Source organism: Stigmatopora nigra, chromosome 4 (genome assembly GCF_051989575.1).
Source record: "Stigmatopora nigra isolate UIUO_SnigA chromosome 4, RoL_Snig_1.1, whole genome shotgun sequence".
In the NCBI taxonomy this organism is placed as follows: domain Eukaryota; kingdom Metazoa; phylum Chordata; class Actinopteri; order Syngnathiformes; family Syngnathidae; genus Stigmatopora; species Stigmatopora nigra.
Genome location: NC_135511.1, coordinates 11,032,779 through 11,056,009, shown reverse-complemented (window position 1 = coordinate 11,056,009; position 23,231 = coordinate 11,032,779). Strand labels below are relative to the sequence as shown.

General features: G+C 39.9%; 3 protein-coding genes across 3 annotated transcripts; 2 read left to right on the top strand and 1 right to left on the bottom strand.

Moving 5' to 3' along the window:
• Positions 1–67: 67 nt before the first annotated feature.
• LOC144195800 (claudin-24-like) lies at positions 68–1,909 on the top strand. The gene has a single exon (XM_077715646.1). It carries the CDS (start codon positions 1,036–1,038, stop codon positions 1,681–1,683), a length of 648 nt encoding a protein of 215 aa, XP_077571772.1. The 5' UTR covers positions 68–1,035; the 3' UTR covers positions 1,684–1,909.
• Positions 1,910–3,797: 1,888 nt separating this feature from the next.
• On the top strand, positions 3,798–15,221 carry LOC144195419 (apoptosis-inducing factor 3-like). Its single transcript, XM_077715048.1, has 20 exons — positions 3,798–4,235; positions 7,250–7,463; positions 8,913–9,126; positions 9,210–9,319; positions 9,411–9,520; positions 9,613–9,657; positions 9,722–9,818; positions 10,451–10,563; positions 10,792–10,878; positions 11,368–11,459; positions 11,542–11,672; positions 11,867–11,982; positions 12,061–12,132; positions 12,363–12,426; positions 12,569–12,645; positions 12,988–13,105; positions 13,183–13,281; positions 13,350–13,425; positions 13,505–13,609; positions 14,270–15,221. The coding sequence occupies exons 2-20, from the start codon at positions 7,433–7,435 to the stop codon at positions 14,307–14,309; spliced, it is 1,797 nt and encodes a 598-aa protein (XP_077571174.1). The 5' UTR covers positions 3,798–4,235; positions 7,250–7,432; the 3' UTR covers positions 14,310–15,221.
• A 224-nt stretch (positions 15,222–15,445) lies between these two features.
• On the bottom strand, positions 15,446–22,956 carry LOC144196117 (uncharacterized). Its single transcript, XM_077716113.1, has 12 exons — positions 22,796–22,956; positions 22,127–22,238; positions 21,713–21,806; positions 20,328–20,382; positions 18,471–18,611; positions 18,222–18,382; positions 18,030–18,128; positions 17,355–17,500; positions 16,934–17,105; positions 16,651–16,763; positions 16,369–16,456; positions 15,446–16,234 (listed from the first exon to the last, which is right to left on the bottom strand). Exons 1-12 carry the CDS (start codon positions 22,905–22,907, stop codon positions 16,181–16,183), a joined length of 1,347 nt encoding a protein of 448 aa, XP_077572239.1. The 5' UTR covers positions 22,908–22,956; the 3' UTR covers positions 15,446–16,180.
• Positions 22,957–23,231: the final 275 nt, after the last annotated feature.

Sequence of the window (23,231 nt, the reverse complement as noted above, 5' to 3'; positions counted from 1 at the left end):
TTTTATAAATTGTATGTTAAATAATATATATATATTTTTTTTTGGGAGTAGAAATTTGAGTTCCTTCGCTCTCTAAAAGACATCGAATTATATCCGGGGAAATAACGGTACATTTCACAATTTTTCAAATTTTCAAATACCCTCAAATTTATTTAAAGCTAGGTGCTTTGTTCCTTACAGTGCGTATCATTGTCTCAAGCCGTTTTATTTATTTATATACAACAATGGGTTATAGCTTTTTGCATGTTTATTCTGCTATTTTCCCCCCCAATTATCATTTTCATCTTCAAAAAAATGGTCCACATTGGACCCGTTTTCCTTAACAGCTGAAATAACCAAATGATGTGACCTATTGTTGCTAGTACAGTATTATTACATGACTCAGTTTCCGTTGGTAATATATACTTGGTGTTTTCTAATGCTATACTATATTGTAAAAATAAGTATTGACCACTGTGTGTTTATAGTTACCACATCTATCAAACATTACCCATGTTTAACTTCCAATACAACTTGGTGACATTTGTTTAAATTTACCCAAAGGGGTACTCTATTTATACAAATATTAAAAAAGCTCCAGCTTTACACTTATCGGCATCCATTTTGCAGATTTAAATGATCAAATGTGGATCATTTCCTACAATAATGCCCCAACATTTGGGCCACCAACTTCAGACATTCCTTTGAGTCATGTCAAATCACACATTTCAATTACAAAAAACTGGAAGAGATGGAATGAGTTTCAGACAGCTGCAGAAAGAAGCCTTTCTTGAAAGTGCTTTTTTTTCTGCTCGTGTTTCATCTGTCCACGGGTAGCTTGGCCTGGGATGCCATTGGCCCTATAGGGTTTCAGTTAAAACAGGGTTCATTATTGTGTTGATGTGGAACACTGAGACAAAACTGTAATTGTGTTGTCGCTATCTACTCATCAGTAACTTTTTTTTTTAAATGATCGAGCCTCACTGGGGCTCCATCAGAAGCTAGGCTGGGCTGTGAATTTTAAGATTGCACAGTGCAGTGGTCAGTCAGGCAGCAATGGCTCTTCTAACCAGTAAAGCTATGCAAAGGATGGCTGTTTTTGTAACCTTTGGAGGACTGGTGACAACCCTGATCACCATCTTCCTTCCGCTCTGGAAGACAATGAACTCAGACTTGAACGAAATGGAAAACTGGTACTCTGGGCTTTGGCACATGTGCCTTTATACGGAGGAGGTGGGAGTGCAATGCAAGTCATATGACTCCATGCTAGCACTTCCTTTGGACCTGCAGATCTCAAGGGTGCTCATGCTGGTGTCGGTATTCACTGGTGGTTTAGCGCTGCTGGTTGCCTTACCGGGACTGGATGGACTGAGAGTGTGTTTGGACCGTTGTGGAAAGAGGAGAAGATTCCTCATCCTGGGCGGGGTGTTGTCCTGGGTTTCGGGGATCACGGCGTTGGCTCCAGTGTCGGTGGTGGCGTACACCACTGTCGTGGAATTCTGGGATAAAGGCTTTCCTGACGTGATGCCTCGCTGGGAGTATGGAGAGGCCATGTTCTCAGGATGGTTTGGGGGTTTGGCTCTGCTCATTGGGGGCACTTTCTTCTTTATTGCTGTCTGCATGGCTGACTATGACTTAAAATCGAAAAGAGTGACCAACAACTCTCAAAGGACACGGGAGTACTGCAAGACAGAGGTTCTGTAAAAACAAATGTATATATGTGTACTGCACAGATAAACTAGTAGTATACCCTTTTTTAACTCAAGTCGAAAATTGTATGACCTCATAAGTATCAACTGGTAATGTGTGGAGCCTTTTTATCTGTGATACAGCTATAGAAGGAAAGTCACATTTGTTTTTATTTTATTTGTTGAGTTATTCATTGTATCTTGAATATTACTATAAAGCAATGGAATGACTGGAAAACAAACTGACTCCTGGATGATTTATCCACGTGACCTAACACCATTTTTAATCATGACAATTTCATTTTAACAGCAGGTTATCATGCTTCTTCCAGTCACCAGATATATCCATATTATGCACCATTCATCTCAAGTGGCTTTTATTGACTTTTCTCGATCGTTAATCAGAAGCAGAACCGCATGATTAGACTTGTGTCATTTGTTATAATTCAACAAATACTAATAACTTCCCTGGGTTTTTGTTTTGATAGAAATGACACATTCATGTGAGTATTGAAGCCTTGATTTTTGTGTGTGTTGGATTTCATACCAGCTGTGATTCTGTATTGAATTTTTTGAAGAAGGCAGACGAGGTAGGGCATTGTTAATGCACAATACATGGTGGTGATGATTAGAATTTACAAAATGTCACGCAGCAACTTGCTGACATCGACTGGCTGTATATCAATCTGTCTTCCTTATTTCTTTAATGCAGTATCAACCCAACCTGCTGGCAGCTGATAATGCATGTAGTTTCCATATTTTCTTCAATCACCACACTCTGGGTGTTGCCTTCTGATGCCATACCATAATTCAATTGAATTGGTTGTCTGAGCACTGTGCCGTTGAGCTCATGCATCAAAAGAATCTGCATGGAATTGATCTTGTCTAAGACGGCACATTACACTCTGTCTTAAAGTAAGTAGTCATGTAGTTCAATATCGTTAGTACGGTGTGTTAAACATAAAACATTACAATGATTTACAAATCATATTTTCCTTATGATACACTTATATACAAATATTTGTATTATTGTATTTATCAACTAATCATCAACTCAGAATGTTATGGCGTTCCAAAAGCGTTCAAACTTCATGTATTATTTTCATTCATGTAGTAGACTAACATTTTCATTTCTTCAACTCTAACCAAACCTTTTAAGAACAATTAGATGCGTAAAAAATGTGGGCTATTTTACAGTAAAAATTATAATTGAATTTTGCATTCAACAGTTTGTACAACAGATTACTTCAATTTGAATATTTCTGAGACAATTTTTAATCTGTAAAAACATTCAACCTTCTGGCGCCCTCTTGTGCCTTCAATTTATTTAGAATGAAAAACAACCAATTAGAACAAAAAAAAACATGACAGGCTAAGTTTCAATGATTATAACACAAAAACAAGTTAGATTGCTTTTAATTGCAAGTACTTTTTTTTCAGAATTGTTTTACTCAGGTAAATTGAATGTAAAAATTGCAGTCAAATGTAACTATCGATTATGGGAGAGAACACCTAAAAGACATTTACAATGTAAATGCTTGATTTTGTGTGTGACCCAGGGCAATTAAGAGCGTTAAACCACCCTACAATGCATGTTTGTGGGATGTGGGAGCAAACCGGAGTACCCGGAGAAAACCTACGCAAGCCCTGGGAGAACATATAAAAACTGTGAAGACCGACCGACCTGGGATCAAACGCTCGACCCCAGAACTGTGAGGCCGGCGAGCTAACCACCAGGGTCACCCAACCAACTAATTTGTATTTGAATATAATAATATCGTCAATACATATCGTCCTGAAATTGATGTTTTCATTCCTGGCTGTCATAGCGGAAATTTACAGATGTGAATTTGCAGATTCTGTTCACACCCAAACCTGAATCTATTTCAATGCAGTCTTGAGGGTATGTCTGAAAGGGACAACTACTAAATTGAATGGTCCAATCCATTTGAATTGTTAGGGCTGGCAGTGAAAAATAATGTTACAGTGCCATTGATGGCGACAGGGTTAGCCAGCCAGCCCTCCAAGTTCAAATGTATGGAACGTCTATTGCCGTCAATGGCAGTGAATGTGTTAACAGGGAAGATGAGCCTTCACCACCTGAAGCCGAGGCTGAGAGGGTCTGTGCTGAAAAAGCAGCAGAGAGAGGGTGTGCGCCTGTTTGTGGAGGGAGGTGGGGTGCACGGTGAGAATTCATGCTGTGTTAGCATCCCCTCAGCAACTCCATCAATACTGCATACAGCTAAGAAACTGGCAAAGGTCTTTTGTGCTGCATTTGCAGGCTGGGCCAGCGAAGGAAAGCAACTCCCACGACCGGTCGGCTCAGACCGCTGCTGTTGCTGCTGGAGGGGCCACACGGCACACACGCCTGCACCCCCGCGCTGGCTCACACACACCAACTCCACAGCCTGTGCTGCATCAAAAGGGAACGAGGAGGGACAAACGAACTGGGCTGGAATGCTCCCAAGTGGAGGAGAAGGAGTCCCGCAGAGGAACTGGTGCAAATATGTTAGAGTGCACTGCACCGGACATCTCCATGCACCTGCTCCATGACCGCAGCTCCCTTTGGTAAGACCCTCGACACTTTTTCTTTTTAAAATACATCATTTTTTTTATCATTGGGATGCCAACAAGGCAATTAGGCTTGAGAGAGTGATTGAGTCAGAGAGCAATGGCATACTTTGGAGACACTAACTCATCATTCTGGAGAACTTTTGGTTTGCTGGTGGAGTGCGTTGGGGTAAATTACGCTGCATGGTGGCTTAAAATGTCCCATTTTACTTTTCCATTGCGTCACAGAGTTTATCAGTTGAAGTTATATTAGGCAGCTCAGCAGAATCAAGATGTATAGAGTGGGAAACATACTGCATGATGAAATGTGAAATTTGCAGCATGTGCTTCGCATAGACCTCAATGTAAATGATGGATAAATCCTTCACTTGTCTTGAGACTAAATAGCCAATACGCCAGTTTCACTGAAGGGCTGAGGCATTTCATTTCCTTCATCACGTTTCTTGACTTTGCTCTTTGGTGTGAGCAGGGATTGCTCAATCTTGTGTTCTTCTGCAATACAACTTTGTAACTTTCAGCTTAAAATGTTTCATGACTTTTAAACTTCTAAAGAAACTCAATCTTTACCTGAAGCTGCTGTTAGGTGGGTATCATGAAACATGATGAAGGATTTTCTTTTTATGGAAAAAAGTTTCCGGGTTGATATTAGATGATTTTTAATAGTGGAAAAGAGGCCCTTGGTAAACAGGCAACAAGCAGCAGTTTGGTGAAAAGAGAATATCCGTCCATTCTCTGCCATCTTTATCCTCACTGATGTTCTAGGAGCTGTCACAGCTGACTTGGGTTGGTTATAACACAAGCTGGTCGCTACCCAGCCAAAACAGGAAATAACCAACAAATAGTAAATGTTACTTTGCCGATATCTTCTGGTGAAAAAGAGTACATCAAATCTTGTGCGCATATAAGCCATACTCTTGATTCAGTCATCATTTTTTTTGTTACAAATACGGCTTATATGCGAGAAAATAAGGTACATGAACTAAAGTTGCTACCGTGTTGCTCCCAGTTTGAAAAGACCATGTCATGTAACAATATTGGTGCTATTAATCTTATTAAAAACTCGTCTTTACCTTTATTTTTGATTTCACTAATGCTTTTCTATTCCTGAAAGATGGAAAAAAGATTTGAGACCTTCACTAAAACTCAGATGACCTGTGTGTGAGAGGGCACTTTTGCTCAACAGGTCGTTAAGGCAATCGGGGATGATTTCAGCACCTTATCTCGTATTTAATGAGCCGGCAGGTGAGCAAAACTAGTCAGTTATTAAGTGGGTAGATGGCAAAGAGTGCTTTATCACGTATCAGTAAATCTGGGGCCAATATACCAGTCAAGCAAGTGGAACTGGCAAGCACGACCCACTCATTTAAATTAATTTACATTTACTTTTTAAAATGTCAGTTTGGAGGTCAAACTAGTTTATCTAGAATGGATGTAACGTAGTTTCGTTTCCTCCTGAAATTTGTTTACTGTAAAAAACGCAAATGCTGTAATCCTGTTAGAAATTATGGAGTTTCCATTCAGCTACTTGGTGCTCAACATTCCATTTTTTGGCCTCAGTTAGGATATGGATCGGCCGACCAATCTGCTAATTCTCCCCCGACATTCCTGTGCGCAGTCTTATGTTTGTAGGGAAATGAGTGAAATAGACAGCTTCTTTGCAGACTGGATTATTAGCATTTCTTGGGGAGGGACCCAACTAACAGTGAGCCGCTGCAATTTGCGTCATAGGTTGTGACGAACAAATCTGCTTAACCTATTTTATTGTGGAGCAAAATGTCTCAGAGTTGTTGAAAAAAAGGGGTGTTTGTTATTCATTACAAGCAGCAACAAGTGCCAGATAAGGAATCAAAAATGGTAATTTGGTTTGAAAAGTCATTATATCCTCTTTTATGGTTTTAGAGCTTCAAAGTAGAAGTAGAGGCAGAGTTTAGGATAGTAACAGCAGTAATAATGATTTTGACTCTGGTTTTGTTCCGGCACTGTTACCATATTTTTTTACAATATGAGTTGGCCAATGCTGTAATTCAATTTTTTTTTTATTTGTTTCAAAGTGGAAGGTCAAACATGATGTCAGGCATTTAAATCTTGTGCAATTTTAATCAGACTGTGTCCAATCTTGATGGACATTTACAGGGTCAATAGAAGCTCTGAAGAATGATAGCTTTTAATTTGACTGAGTATACCTGTTAAATAAACACAATCATAAGTATCAACAATGTAAGATATTTACTGCTAGAAAAGACAAGCCTATCTCCTAAAGTGTTGGCTTAATTAATATAAAATGTCTGCAGTAATAAAATTTAAAAAGCATCTATCACAAGTGTATAAGTTTGTAAAGTTGATTTCCGGTCTCAACCGCTTAGAAGCGGGTCACAGTGGGGTTCTTTCCATTCCTCATTTGGGAACTTTCCTGCGTACGCATCCTTTCAACTCTGCACACTTTTTTCCTTTCCAAGAAGTTCAAGGACATTAAGATGTGCTCAGAATAGCAAGCAGCTCTTTTGCGTTTTCGTCCGAAAAAAAGATAACTCACTAATGGACGTCCGCGTGTCCTACGTTACAATGTGCATATTTAAAGCAGTTTGACCCCGGTGGGGAGTCACTGTAAGCATGCGAGGCTCAAATACCAGAGCCGCTAGAGATGTAAGTGCAATGTGGCAACAAAACAAGGGAGAGGGAGATTTTGAAACTGGAGGGGCCCCCGCTGCCCCCGAATGTTCACTGGGCCAAGCAAGTTAATAGGTGGCGGACTGTAGTTAATATTTAATCGTTATCCCTATGCAACATGCATGAATAAAGATTAACAATGTGTGGCTGGCCTAATGTTGGCAATTAGTGGAATTGCTTCCTTTTTTACAAGGTTGATCATGATTTAAATCAATGTATATTTTGAGGTAAGACACAATGTCCCAACTTAATTGAAAATGGTTATGTAATACGTAGTTGATTTTAAATAATGATAATGTCAGCTCTGCATGCCATTGACGTGATTTTCTCTTGTGTTCCTCCAGATAATGTGGAGAGATTAATCTGTACAATGTCCATTGTGGACTGGCAGGTTCTTATACTTCCACTTTTTGGACATTGCGACATCCAAAGATCCAGAGGGCTGAGTATCTGAGCCAAACTCGCCTCCCCCCTTCTCTCTCCCCTTCCCTCCCTCTCCCTCAGTACCGGTTAATCCTGAGCCCACCATGGGAGGATGTTTCTCCAAACCCAAATCAGGTGACCATTCATCTTTGTCTTTTGTAGGATCATTAAAATACAAAACACTATTCAACACTCAAGTGTCCCTTTAAAAATGTATATTAAACCATTGGTGTAGGGTTTGATACAAATTAGACATCAGTTCCATATGCAGGAAATGAGTTTATTATCATCTGATTTATTTTTATTTTTTAATTATTGCTTATTGTAATTTTTACTCCTTATGTAGTGAAGCTATTTGTTTTAGCAGCAGACATTTTAGGTGAATGAAAATTGGTGATTTTCAATTTGGGATTAGTCATGTACTCTTTATTTTTTTATTTTTTAAATATGCTAAATATTTGCATCATAGAAGAAGCCAGAGTATGTTGCATAATTTTTAAGGATACCACCTGACATCCATATGGAGTTATGGGCACCCTTTTATGTTCAACCCACTCTGCTGTGTAGTGTTTTACGGAGGAGGAATGTTAATGCTATTGTGGCATCTTACTCAAGAGGATTACATATACATGGATATGAAAATGTGACATTGTGTGTGTGTGTGTTTAGCTGTGTATGTATATATGTGGCATGCTTAGTAGATGAGGCAATGCAGGCCATGTGCATTTAACATCACGTAGGCGGACATAAAATTGAACGCTAAAAAGTCTTTGGTGTTAACAAAAGAGTGCAGGAACAAACAACCTGAGTTTTATCCCAAGAATATTATACATTAAGTACTTTGCTAAATTCACCCTCTTTTGGAAGCGTAAAGATAAATGCTTGTGTGTTGATGTCTTGACATGCTGGGGCGTTAGGACACTGGCAAGCATTTTCTAGTTGTCGCCCGCCAATCGGCCACATGCTTACAGTTTTCCATTAGTTTTAATTAAGATTTACACAGCAGGAGAAAATTCCAAGCAGATTACTTTGCAAGATGTGGAGAATCAGCATTTTTTTTTCTCCAGTCGAACAGTTACACCCTTACGCGGCTCAAACAACAAACAAAAAAAAACAACATAACAACTATACTCTCATGGTCAGTAAGCCTAACCTGTTGCACATTAGATGACGTTAAAAACCTGTTGATCATGTAAATTCAAAATGTAAATTAATCTGTGCTATTTCAAAAATTATTTAAATGACTTGTGACAATTATTATGATAATCAACAAAAAAAGGAAAGGAAACAAGTCTTTCTTTCCTAAAGTATCATGAAGGAATTCATTATGACAGTTACCCAAAAGAAAAGAAAATAAATGAGTCAAAGTTGCCCTTTAAATGAGTCCATTCACCTTTTTCCTGCATTCATTTGTTCCGCTTGTGGACCTGTCAGTCTTCATTTACGTTTGGACGGCCCCCCTTGCTCCCGTAAAAGACAAATAATAATAATTATAATAGTGCGATACAGTGTTAATTATTACTTGTGTGTCAAAGGGTATCCACTGACTGTACTTTCTAAAATGTCTCAATCTGTTTTGTTCAGTTGATGTCAAAGTGGAACTCTCTCTCCTGGAAAAAGAAAACGAGGTGGACGGCCTTTCGCCTAACGGGAAGGCCAGTCCCTTTGCAGACTGCAGACCCAACGGGGCACTGGGACACAGCTCGGACGACGACTCCACCTTGCTCCACGTCTACCACAAATCCCGCGACTTTGTGGAAGCCTCCGTATGTCATGTCAAGGATCTGGAAAATGGACAGTGAGCGAAGCAAATATCACGTCACGGGTGGCGGCCAAATGACGACATTACACCGAGGTCAGCGTGCGAATGTTCTTTTCCAGGATGCGAGAGGTCGACTTGGGAAGCGGCAGGGCGTTGCTGATTAAACAACATGGCGAATTCTCAGCAATGGGGCACAAGTGTCCGCATTACGGCGCACCGCTGGTCAAAGGTGAAGATGAATCGATGTTGTGCCGCTGGGAGGAATAGACCAGATCTCGTATGAATAAGCTTCATATGAAAAAAGTGTCGTGTGGTTAAAGGTGTACTGTCAAAGGGACACGTGCGCTGTCCGTGGCACGGCGCGTGTTTCAACATCGCAACGGGCGACATTGAAGAGTTCCCCGGCTTGGACAGCCTGCCGACCTTCCAGGTGACCTTCCCAGCCGGCACCCTCTCTTAACACATTCCACGCCGCCTCATTGGAGTATTTGCGTTGACGAGGCTTACGCTTTTTTGCAACAGGTCAGAGTTGAAAAGGACAAGGTCATCATTCGAGCAAACAAGCAGGTAAAGCCGAATACAAAAAGGAGCGGGAACTCAGGCCTTGAAATGTTCTAAAACTTTTTTTTAGGCTCTTCAGACGCAGAAGCGGTCAAAAGCCATGGCCAGATGTTCTGCTGTCATCAACTCCAGCACAGGCTTCACTCACGTTCTAATTATCGGATCAGGTAAGCCTCGCGGGCTCATTTCTCAAGCTCTGCCGTATTTACAGATTAGAAGGACTTTTCTTGCCATGGTTAGTCTTCTTTTAGAGAAAGTGACAAAGTAAAAGCAGAACCGCTTCCTGGACTGAGGTCTCATGAGATGCTCCGATTTCTCGCTTGACGTCAGCTGTGAGGACGGCGGGCCAAAATCTGAAGCTCTGAGCAAATGTTGGAGGCGTATTTCGTATTTTTGTTTGCATTCCAAATTGTACGACCTCCTGGGTCTTCCCATGTAAGAGGTTACTATTTTGGCAATAGTCAGTCGGTTCAGTTATTCCAATTATTTGGGGGGCCAACATGCGACATAGACAGTAAAATTTAAGTGTCTGAATATGTTATATACGCTACCTCTAAGTGTCTATTTAGTTTGCTGGTTTCCTGTGTAAATGAGGAAACCAAAATCTGAAAAAAATAGTATTTATGTTACAAACAATAAAATGTTCATATCAAAATGAAAATTATGTAGTTCTTGACTGACAGGAACCTAAAACGAACAGTCAGTACAAGTAAACTAGTTACTAAAAAAGGCATGCATTGAATTGAGAGAGTTCAGTGGAGGTCATTTACATACGTGTTGGTCAACAATGTATGTGCAGGTCCAGCTGGTCTAGTGTGCGCGGAGACGCTGAGGCAAGAAGGTTTCACCGACCGCATCGTCATATGCACCATGGACAGACATCCTCCTTATGACAGGCCTAAACTGAGTAAGGTTTGTACACACACCCGGGCTATGCAAACAGAGTCGTAAACGGTATGAGCTGGCCAAAAACGGGACCTGAGCTCGTGTAGAAATTGCACGGATGAATTTTGTTTTGGTTAGGAAATATAGTAGATACAATTAAATCATATAAATTTGTTGTTGTTGGACTTTCACATGATGGGAGAAAGATTTCTCCTTTTTATGTGATTGTATTGAGCACTAATGCACTAACCTCAGTCCCTAGACAGCACAGCGGAACAGCTGAGGTTGCGCTCCATGGACTTCCTGCACGACCACGACATTGAATTGCTCACAGAAAAAGAGGTACGAGCTCGTTGTTACAGAATAGATCTTTCAAACAATGGTTTTCTGACAAATGTGTCTTCATTGATTGAGAAATTAGGATTCATTTACTACAAATAATATCTTTGTTCACCCGTCTTGGCAGAACTATTAAATGCTCTTCCACTAGATGACAAAGGGTACATTTAACCCAGTGGTGCTGAATCCTTCGATTACAATGCGCCAATTGACCGCCAAGTTGATCCATTTAAACGAATTGTAGTGAAATTTTCTGAAATAGTCCATTAGGAGTTTAATAAGATACATTTCAATGTGGTGTTTCCTTCATTATTAGGAATAGGATATATTTTCACATGTATGTCATTTTAAAAGACCTTTGAAAGTAACAATCAAGTTAGTCACATTGCATTTTTCATTAAAAATGAAAATAATCCAAAGCTAAATTGCATATATAGTAAGCTTTATACTATATATTTACATTAGTGAAACTTGTGATCATGTCCACCATAGGTTGTGGCAATTGATGTGAAGTCACGCTCCGTCAGCTTTGAAGAAGGCTCCAGGATGGAATACAGGAAACTCTTTATTGCTACAGGAAACAAGTTAGGAACAAACAATCTGTCTGAAACTTTTTTTTTTCATTTGCTTCAAATGATCAAACACTTTCAATTTCCTCTTTCAAAGACCCAAACCTTTGAACTACAAGGGTGGGGACGTAAGGAATGTGTTTCACCTTCGGACGCCTGAGGACGCTAACAGCATTGCCAGGCTGGCCAACAACAAAAACGCAGTGATTGTGGGAACGTCTTTTGTCGGTAACAGGTTAAATTGAATCTCCGTGAACAGATGCCTTGTCTTGTCTTAGCACAATTGCACAATGTAACAGGGATGCTCTTTACAGTGCAAAGTAGTCAAATGTAGAACTTTTGGATGCAGGTGTTTTTTTTGTTGAAAAAAGATGGACTACATGTTGGTCATGTTCAAGCATATTTTGACCTTTTCTGTGCAGGTATGGAGGTGGCCGCTGCTCTGACAGACAAGGCTCACTCGGTCTCTATCATTGGGGTAGAGTCAGTCCCATTTAAAAAAGCCCTTGGTGAAAAAGTAGGGAAAGCCATAATGAAGGTATGTATACACACATGATGTATTCAAAATACTGCCTTTATTTTCTTCAACATATTTTTTGGGTTGTTTTCTTTGTAGCTCTTTGAAGCAAACCGGGTCAAGTTCTACATGCTGAATGAGGTGTCCGAGATGATTGGCCATCATGGACAGGTATTCACAAAGTGAGAGACACTATGACGATGCTCAGCCTTAGAAGATGTACCTTAAAACCGGAACATTTTTCCTATATTGACAAGAATCCTCACTGAGTTGTTGTTTTTTCCTTAAAATTTTAAACACTAAATGTAAGTTTAATATTCATGGTTGAAGTAGAATTTTATGGATTTGAGCATAGAAATAACAAAAAGTGCTGGTGGAATTTTTGTTTTCGTTCTTGTCAGCTTAAAGAAGTGGTCCTCAAGAGTGGCAAAATCCTGCGAGCTGACGTCTGTGTTATTGGAGCGGGTGAGCAAATTCTCGTTACTTCTTGTAGGTTTACTAAATGACAAATTGCAAAGGAATTTTGGGGATTAAATGCACAAGTTGCGTATTAGCAACCTGAGAAGGGGAAACCTGACAGCTGTATGATAACATGCTGCTCCTGCAGGATGTGTTCCTGCAACAAGCTTCTTGAAACAGAGCGGCATTCACTTGGACTCAAAGGGTTTCATCACTGTCAATAAGGTATTTTGTTACTCTCAACTGACCGCTTACATCCTACTGCAACATGCAGTGAATGGATACATTTATTTCCACGCGAAAAAAAGGACAAATTTAACGCAATGCGGTCCGCCTATCTGCCGCATCTACTTACCTGTGTGGCTCTCATTGAAAATTAGCATTGATTGGCCTTAACTCTCAAAGCAATTATAATCCATATATATAAATGCCTTCAGGAATATTTTTGGATTCTAAACTGCCAGTTTCCCGAAGAAAAACAAAATCTTATCTTCTCTGGGTTAGCCCTAGCATTGAAGGTGGGTTTTTTTAAGGTCACATATAATTTTTTTGGTTCCTGTCTCTGAGATGATGCAGACAAATATAGATGGGGTCTTCGCTGGGGGAGACGTGGTGACCTTTCCTTTCCCGCCGCGCAACAATAAGAAGGTTAACATCCCTCACTGGCAAATGGCTCACGTACACGGTAAGTGCCTCATGATTGTTTCATATTGGCTTAACAACCAGTTGATGTTTCAAGAAATTTTGACGGACTCAATGCAGGAAGAGTGGCAGCTCTCAGCATGGTGGGCAGAGTCACTGACATGAAAACAGTGCCTTACTTCTGGTCAGCCATGTTTGGAAAGACCATACGCTACGCAGGCATGTTAAACGTGCCAAATTGGAAAGGCTTTGGCGATAAGAAACGTGCTCATAATACTTTTGTCCAGGTTATGGAGACGGATTTGACGATGTCATCATTCAGGGCGATCTAGATGAACTGAGATACGTGGCATTTTACACCAGGCAAGTGCCATGTCAATCAGAAACGGGAAAGGTTCGAATGGTCGGATTGTTTCTTTGATTTTAACGAGTTCATTCACAGGGGCGAGGAGGTTGTTGCCGTGGCCAGCATGAACTATGATCCCATTGTGTCCCGAGTGGCTGAGGTCTTGGGATCCGGAAAGACGATTAAGAAACGAGATGTGGAGTAAGTGGCTATCTGAGACTTAAACCTGGTCGTGATTACAAATAGCTTTTATGCCGTTCTCACGCATTTTACATTAAGGGGAAACTTAAAAGAAACAAAAAAACGTGACTTTCATCATGGGCTTAATGACCTGATGTATTAAAACTAGTTACAAAGGCCATTAATTGTTAACCCATTATAGGGCACTTAGTATTAAACTCAATGGCTGCCATGAATGTTACCGAAAGGGTTTGTATAGGCGTTGTCAATGGCGATAAATTGGCTATTTCATTTGTGCTTATGCATTATATATACAAAATACAGGAATGATTAATTATTTTATTTGTATTTGATTATAATGAATGAATAATTGTAATCAAAACCCGGCATGCTCATATGTAGGCATCATATTTTGATTCTTCTAGGCTACTTTTGCGTACCAAAATGAAATATCCACATAGGCCAGATCATTTGGATTTTTTAAATTGCAAAAAAAACAAAAAACTTTCACTTCCACTATAAAGGTTTAAATATTTTATATAATCCAGCTCAAGGAAATGTTGTACATGGATTTGTCCCATAATTACAAAGCACTCATATAATGGAGTATCTTCTTGGCAAGTGTGAACATGGCTATCATTTCACAACTACATAGCATGTGTCTCTGCTTGGTATTTTTAGGACTGGAGATATTTCCTGGTTAATTGACAAGGGTTCCTAATAACATTGCATGTCCACGGCACATGCACAGCGTGAGCGCACTAGAAATGTGAGTACAGACACTAAATGGTGCTGAGACAAAAGGCAGCTATCCCTTGTCTGAGGACTTTGAAGCCGAATCACGAGAGTGCCGATTCACAAGTACTTTGGTGAGCCAAACCGTCTTCTTTTAAACAAATGTGGATTCGGCTGCAAGATGTCATCTACATGTACAATGTGTTCATAGCTAGGTGTTTTGTATGAATGATATTATATAGAGCTATAATCCTGAATGCACTGTAACTAAAAAAGAACTTCTATTTGGGGTGATTTCTAAATAATGGAATTGGTGGGACTTTTATCCGCATGCTACTTTTTTTAATTTCCCGTATAGAACCTTCACTGGAACTTCATTGGGTGCACTTGTATAATCTGATGATATCCAGCAAATATGATTAAATATTGTTGTGGATCTCATTTGACTATGCAAAATGGACCTAATGTTGTGGCTTGCAAGTGAAGCTTTAATTTGTATTGAACATTTGAAGATAAATAATGCCTCTTTTTGATGGCCGCCTTGCTAGGTTGCACAAAACACAACACAATTCCCTTGATTCTATATTAATGCTTGCAGATTGAAGTATTGTCTAAACACAATATAGATGATGACCATGATAATGATAATTTGCTTTAATACTAACTCAGGGAAGAAAGGTTTGTAGCCTCCAGGGGAACCCTGTACTTTTTCAAGAAAATAATGTTATGCTTTAATTTCCTTCCCCCTTTCACTTGTCCCGTCCATATGAATTAGAGACACTAATGTACAGTACGTCAGGGCAAATCGCAATTTATGAAGAAAATTAAAGTTCCTCCTGGGGTGGAGAAAGGGTGGGATTTTTATAACTTTGAAATAAAAGTCTTCTGCTTGACTGAATTTTTCATCACTTCAGTTGATGCACTGACTCAATATATACTTGCTGAGTCATCAAATCACAGAAAGAAAAATGTCAGGGGGAAAAAGGCTTTTTAATTAACCAGAAGAGGCAAAGTTCATGTACTGCTACAATTAATAATGTTTGGGGTTCAAACTAAATGCAGTAAAATGACACACGCAATCCAAACTGAGAAGGATTTTGAATAAAATGACAAATATATTGCCATGAATCTTAACCCTTAATATAATGACACTAAAATAATGAAAATTGAATATCCCAATCTCAGTATTTTTATTTGTGGCATATAAAATTCATTTGAAGAAAATAATTGTAAACTATTGATTTACACACTTTATTGCTGCACCATTTCTACTCCGATATGAAAGTCTTAAAATATATGCAAATTTGATAAGATAAACAGTGTTGACCAAATGCAGGGCTGCACTATGGCATATAGTAAGTAACATAGCACCTGTCTAGTACAGTCAGTACATGAGAAAATACAAAAATACTGCCCTTGAATTGGAGATTGTTCAATTTCGGAGCATAAAAACTTGTTTTGTTTACAATCAAAGCTAAAAATTGCAGGAGTGTTGTTGGTATGAAAACAGTAAGTATGAGGGATGGTACAATGAACTTTGAAAACAAACATCATAACAGTAAAGCAACAAAAAGCCTGCAATAAACATAAAAAATTCACTGTAAAAACAAATGCATTCACATTTTTTTCCTTTCAGGAAAGGGCTAAAAACTATTTTTTGGTTATATATTATACACCAAAGGCACTTTCTAATATCTAAAACACTGCAAAATTCTGGGCCACGTCGTTTTTCTAAATGATTGTCGGCGTATTTAAAAATGTCCCATTGTTGCATAATAGACTACAGTGCATCTTTTGTCCAATCACTGGCCTTTCAGTACTAATCGCACGTGTTAAGTCCATCCATCTTACCAAGGGTCAAAGATCATATTCTCCTGCACATTCCTGGAGGTACCATTCATACAATTTACCCTGTAAAGTGAATTGAAATAGAATGATTTAGATTGACAACTCTTAAAATGAATACCTGTAAAGCTAATGTTTTATACAGGTGATCATTTTATCAGGTAAATGTCACTGTTAAGCATTAATGGAAAGATTCTCACCTTCTTGGTTTTGACAATATCCAAGATATAGTCATTGTATTCTGTCATGGTTCTCTTCTCTTTCTTTGTTAAAGTCTTGTATCTCCGACTAAAGAATGAGCAGACTTAGAATTACATACTAATTTACAATAATAATATCATGTAGGCAGTTTTTCAGTTCTTTCATCCAAGTCATTTTACAGGAAACTCAAACATTCTTGAAAACATTTGTAAAACACTACCTATGAAAATTATGTAATATTAGAGTGCGACACCATGCCACATTTTCTAGTGAAGACTTACCCTGAAAAATATTTGGCTAGAAAAAGAAGAAGGTAGCAAAAGGCTCCAAAAAGCATTATGAAGACAACTTGTCCATCTTCTGGTATCCACTCCCATAAGTACATCACTATTCCCTGTGAGGTGGATTATACAGCAAAAGAGAAATATAGATGTAAAAAGTTGCAATGGCAGCAAATGCAATGCACACTTCATTTGTGGCTAGTTAATGATGTTCTCAGATTTATATTCTATTGTTGGCCACTTCAAAAATGAATGTGGAGAGAATATGAGGTCGAGGACTCACAGTGCAGACAAACAGGGTTTGCGCCGCCCCTTCTCCCATCAGCTCACTCAACTGCTCTTTGGAGAAGGTGCTTACGATAAAACTAAGGAAGAAGAGAAGGGGAAGGACGACTCCCGCTGCGCCGCATACAAACGAGTTCAGTCGAATGCTTTTGTTGAAAGTGGCATCGGTCCTGGAGGCGCACAAAAATATGGGCGCAAATGTTCATTTAATTAAACTGGCACTCAGAGAGCAGACTTCCGCCTAAGCCACCAAATTCAAAGCATCGCTATTTCCGCTATTTCTTTATATGGCCTTTATGTCCGTTAATCGTACCTTTATTTATTCTTCAATTAGAACTGCTTTTGTATGTTTAAACTACAGGCGGGGGGTGTAAATAATATTTAATGTCACAAAATGATCATAATAGGCGTTGTTTTACCTATCTTGTTGTAGTCTATTGCTGATGGTGGAACAAATTAAATCACAGTCTTTTTCCAACTGGTCCAAAGTCCTTTGGACAGCTTGGTTGATGGTCTTTTCGATGGTCTGACACACGCCATCAATCTGGTTCACGCAACGGCTTGGCTGAGTGAGACAACCAAAAAAGGCGAATGCTACAATTTAGTTTTTATTCACGCATGATTGAAGAACAAAAGCTGAACATGGTCATTAAAATGGGGTTGTCTAGATTTAAGAGGAAATGGGATCTTGGTGGTTGTAAATCAGCAAGTGGTGAGACTTCATGGTCACACAGACAAAGACATAGCTGATGAGTAGCTCAGGTTTACAACCCCTCGTGTGCTAACCTTATTGCAAAATATGAATCATCTTATTCCAGATAGCAGCGGTCAACAGGAAATAGATGACATTCAAGGATAATCAATAGCGGTCAAATCTCAAGGACAGTAAGACCTGAAGTCTCAGACCAGATCACAGCTAAGATAGTACGTACCAAAGCAAAACCTTTTATAGGGCAATAAAACATGAGCTTTTACGACTAATCGTCCCAGGTTTTCAACAAGGTTATATTTCGTATACGTAGATAAATAAGGATTTATAGTATAAAAAAAATGATATAATTAAGACACATCAATTTACAATTTTTAGCACAAACCTTCTGTGGGTTCGGGATATATATTGTCGGCATTTCAAAACCACATTTGTTGAGGCCAGGGCGGCGGCACAATTCCTGGACAATCTGCATCATCACTCTCTTTAAAAAAAAAAAAAATTAAAATTAAAAAAGAAATGGATTTTTTTAGGCTGTTTTTCATTTATCGTCTGACTGAAAAATGTCAAGCTATACCTGCCGGTCTATTTCCCTGCCGGCTTCGTCAGCCTTGCTGAGGTAGAACAGTAGCTTATCTCCGCATTTCTCACTCAGATTCTCCACAATGTTGAGAGTGCGCTTGCAAAGGGCCTGACCCATTGGGTCAAAAAATACAAAAATCAGATCGGACTGTTCGCCTGCACACATATGAAAGAAGAATAGCAAAAAAAGAGTATCTGCCACGTGTCACCATAGACATTTAATAACCACTTATTAGAGACTTACCCAACCACGTGATGGCGCTGTTGACATTAAAAGGGTAAATCATGTCCCCGTCGACCAGGCCGGGTGTGTCCACAAACGTCACAAGGCTGAATTTCTTTTGTTGGGAGGTAGAGATCTCTGCGCTCAGGTAGTCCATAACTCCTAGAATGTTGGATAAATTAAAAGTAGTGTATACATGGTACACACTGGCAGATAACTCCATGGTTGCCACTGACGACGCTAGACGTCCAATCCATTTTAACTGGGAGAGGCAAGTCCTCCCAGTTGAAATGAATTGGGCACTTTTCATTGTCAATGGCAGGCAATGAGTTAAATACAGTGTTGTTAACGGTTAGAATGCAGTGTGCATTTCTGTAATGCATTATTTTTCTTTATTACAGTTTTAATATTTTTTTATTTGTTCTTAATTACACAAAAAAGACACTAAAGAGTTAAACTCCATAAAATAAAAAAGACGAGAAAAGTAATAATGCATTGTAACTTCCTAGAGCTGCGACTGATTGAGCCTCGCCCCTGCCTGATGCCCGTAGTTAGCCGAGATAATCGCCAGCACCCCCCGCAACCCTTGTGAGGACAAGCGGTTTAGAAAATGAATGAATTGACTTTCTGGAGGTTACAAATGGGCAAGAGACAATTTCAACCCACCATATAAGTGAATCTGCTTAGTCAGTTTTTGGCCATCCCCTCTGTAGAGAAGTCTGTTGTCATGGTTACACACAACAGCTCTTCAACTGGCAGCTTTAGCGTAGGGCGTGGGACATAAAGCTAGCCAGTGAAGAACGACTGTGAGGCAACGCAATGTGAGATTTCAATACTCCCACTAGAACAGGAGCACTATTGAGACATGCTCACTACACACACACACACACACACACACACACACACACACACACACACACACACACACACACACACACACACACATATACACACACACACCACTATTGGCACCCTCCCTCTCCACACGCACAAGGAACGAAGCAGGTGTTAAGCGGCAACACAAATCACATCCTTGTGCAGAGATGTTTGCTCTTGCACATTAGCATTCCTTTATGTTGATCACGTCAGCATGACCACCCCATCAATACGCTCGCCACGCATCGTGGACGCAAAAAGGCGTATTCTGCATGCGGCATGTTGTCTTATCATGTCACGTATGACCTGATAAGACAATTACCATTCTCTATCCGTACTAAAAAAAATGTAAAAAAAACTCGCCTCTGTGGAGCCCTTAAGGAAAAAGCACAAAATCAGCAACAAGCGCTACTTTCAAGTTCTCCCATAATTGTGTGAAGCTGTAAAATTGCCGAGAAAACTACTTTTTCCACTCGACAGCTCCCACAAGATACAATTGGTGTAAAAAAGTGCCATTAGACTCTTCCCCTAAAATGATATGAAACTTCCTATTGAAAGAATAGCCCAAATAAAATCATCAGCATCTTCTCCCATAAGCGCCTATACTGCATTTCTGATGAGTCATCCACTGTTGCCGTGCAGAGTAAACATATGGCGTCTATAGCGTGATGCCGAGCGGCAGCCTTGAAGATGGCATAAAGAGCAGGCTTGTATTCCAGAGCGACACTGTCGGCGTGGCCGACTCCTATGCGTCGTTTCTCAGCAGCTCGTCCACGCCGCCCCGTTTCTCTCCCTATACTGACTGCCACTACCCAGCGAAGCGTCAATTCCACTGCACAGGCACACGTCACTTGCCCCCTCCTTCCTCAACCGTCCCCACCCATGCATCCCAACCTCGTCACGCCCTGACACGATCGCCTCGCCATCCCTCGGACGCACGGAGAACAATCGTGGTCTATCGATAGCGCGACTTCCGTGCAGTGAGACGACAGCCGGGCTTACCTTTGAACTCGAGGAGTGGTCGAAAATGCGGGTAGAGATGTAACGTGGCATTCCCCTGGGTAAAAGAAGAAGAAAAGAGCCAGAGAATTGATCCCGAGTTGTGTTCTGAGCAGTCAGCCTTTGCTGCTGCGAGTGCTTGTACTACTAATTAACCCGTTTTCATCTTCAAAACCGCAGAAGGAAGACGCAGGCAGCGGGAGCAGGTGCCCGCTGACCTACTTTAGACTTTCATATCGTATATAATTAGCGGTCATATTGAGAATTCAAGTCGTGGCGTAGGACCGAAATGCTTAAATGTCCAAATAAAGGCAACCAATCGTTTGAAACAGAAGCGAAGATGAATTCAAATAAGTTTTGGAGTAACAAAAATTGCAGTTGGTCTATTTGCTTGCAAGAAGAGAACTAGTGCCGCTCGCTATCATTTCTATGGCAACCCCAGGTTGCCTGATTTAGAGGTCTATAAACGTAGCCATTTTTGTTGCATTGCTGTTTTTATCAGTGCTGAAAAAAGCGAGCAGTAGACTGCAAACTTTGCAGCATGCCAATACACTTTAACTTTTTACATTAAGTAACGCCTAAAAACACCCTTTTCCAATTGTATTTTTTGGACTATAAATCGGTCTGGAAAGAAAAAAAATGACATGGATGTTGAACTATATAATCATTTGCCTTATAATGGAACTAAACATGCAATCAAATCTAACGCCCAGACCTTATATTTCCCTTTGGGGGCAACTTAAAATGATGTGGGCGAATGGCGAGGGGAAGAAAGTCTACTCTTAAGCAACTTATACTTGGACACACAGGCAAGGTTGATACTGCAAACAACATTTGCGGGCGGTGCAGACCAATAGGATCCGTCTCTCCCTCCCAGCGTGCATTGCAGCACTCTGAAGGTAAATGACGTTCATTTTTTGTGCTAATTACATCATTTGCAGTTGTTTCATTACATGCTACTTAATTTTTTCTTATGCAATCATATCCTGTGCATGAGTGAGCCCTTGTTTGTTGTTTGTGAATATGAATTATGTGGATTATTGTGACGCAATCTGATAATGGATGTTAACTCTACACATAAGGTTTTGCTCATTTATTTATCATGTCAAGATTTGCTAATTGTTACCATTTATTTATATTATGAACTCAAACCTATGAACAATGAGATGAGTTCAATTTATTTGACATATACCAACCGAAAGGGTCACTGTGTATAAGCATGTCCAACAAAGACACAGATTTGCCTGGCATACGCATTTAAAATGCTTCAACAAAACAAAACAAGGGTTTTCATCACCAACTTGCAGAAAAGAAATATAAATTTAAAAAAAAACACTCAGGTGAAAGCATCCCTTCAAACTTCAGTCAGTGTTGCTTAGATGCCTTACCGTCAATGATTCTCTTTTGCGCCCACTTGTGATGAATGTAAAGCCTTGCGTCTCGATGGCAACGCCCGTTTTTTGGATGTGCTCTTCTACATACCTGAAAAAGACAGCATTTGAATACACGTAATGCTCTGCAAAACAAAATGCTTTGCATTTACCTTGCTAAGATTTTGGAGCAATGTACAGAAGTTATCTTACATGTTGAATTGTTATTAACATTTTAGAGATTATTTTGTCGCTGTCTGCACTTTCAAAATGAAAGAATTTTTTGCACAGCCATTTTTTCCAACATTCACATGGACCTGAGTCATGCCAAATTCCATTTTCTGCAGAGGGACTCAATTTCCTTTCAGACGAACACAAACCATCTGGTAATGATGTCGCAGGGTCGCGAATGCAAGAATGTTCTTCACTTACCAGTTGATGAAGGAGCTTTTTCCTGCAGAGTGGTTCCCCATGATCATCACAATGATCTTCTTTCTGGGGGGCAGTAGACGCACCCCTAGGCTCTTGGCTATCCTGACTAGACCTGGAACATACATTTGCAAACATATAACAATCATCAGGATTATTAAACACGGTCTGAAGCCTCCCACTTACAAAATGAGATACATTTATCAAGGGGTTGGGTTTTACTGTACTCTAAAGTTATTTCTCGTTGGATTTTAATTAATTAAAAGTGGAAAATGTAAAAAGCAATGACACTCAAACATCAACTTTAGAATCGGTGGTGGATATATGTAATTTTATGCAGCTTTTTATTTATTTATTTATTTCATCATAAAATTGCTGGAATTATTATTTTTTTTTTTTTAATGAACTTGTCTTTCACAAGTGCAGTGACAGCTGCTGAAGACGATCAGTGTCCAAATGTCAAATGACGCACGCCTGCATCACGGCAAAGATATGAAACTACATTTTCATGACATCAATGCATATAGTACAGCATCACCGCCCCACTTAATAACCACGGTACAACCTAAAAAATAATAATAATACAATTTAACGACTACACCTGTGCATATTTACGCAAAGACAAAGTTAGCTTCAAAGTGACGAACGGTCAAATCAGCTTTGATGATTTACCATTTTCGCTGTCAGCATATAAATTGTGGCATTCTTTCAGTATCCTCTCACTCGGTGACGTGAAGGCGGACTCCAATGGGTTGGCCACCGAGCGAGGTTTTCTGGCCGCCATGACGAACCGGCTCACGCTCGCACGCACGGCTCGACTCCGCCCAGCCAATCGGAACCGGGGAAGACTTTCACAGTTGCACCGGCTCAACTCCGCCCAGCCAGCCCAAAGCGGGGAAGACGTTCACTGTTGCACCGCCTCGACATTCCGTCGGGGAAAGCGCGCCTACTGTCGTCTGAAGTTCTCATTACATCTACAAAAGATAGTAAACTAAATTCTGTCAAGGTGAGATACGACTACACAGCACTGTTGTTCAAACTACGGCTGCTCGACTTATATTGGCCTGCAGCAAACTGTACAAGTTCATTAATTTTCCAGACTGCTTAT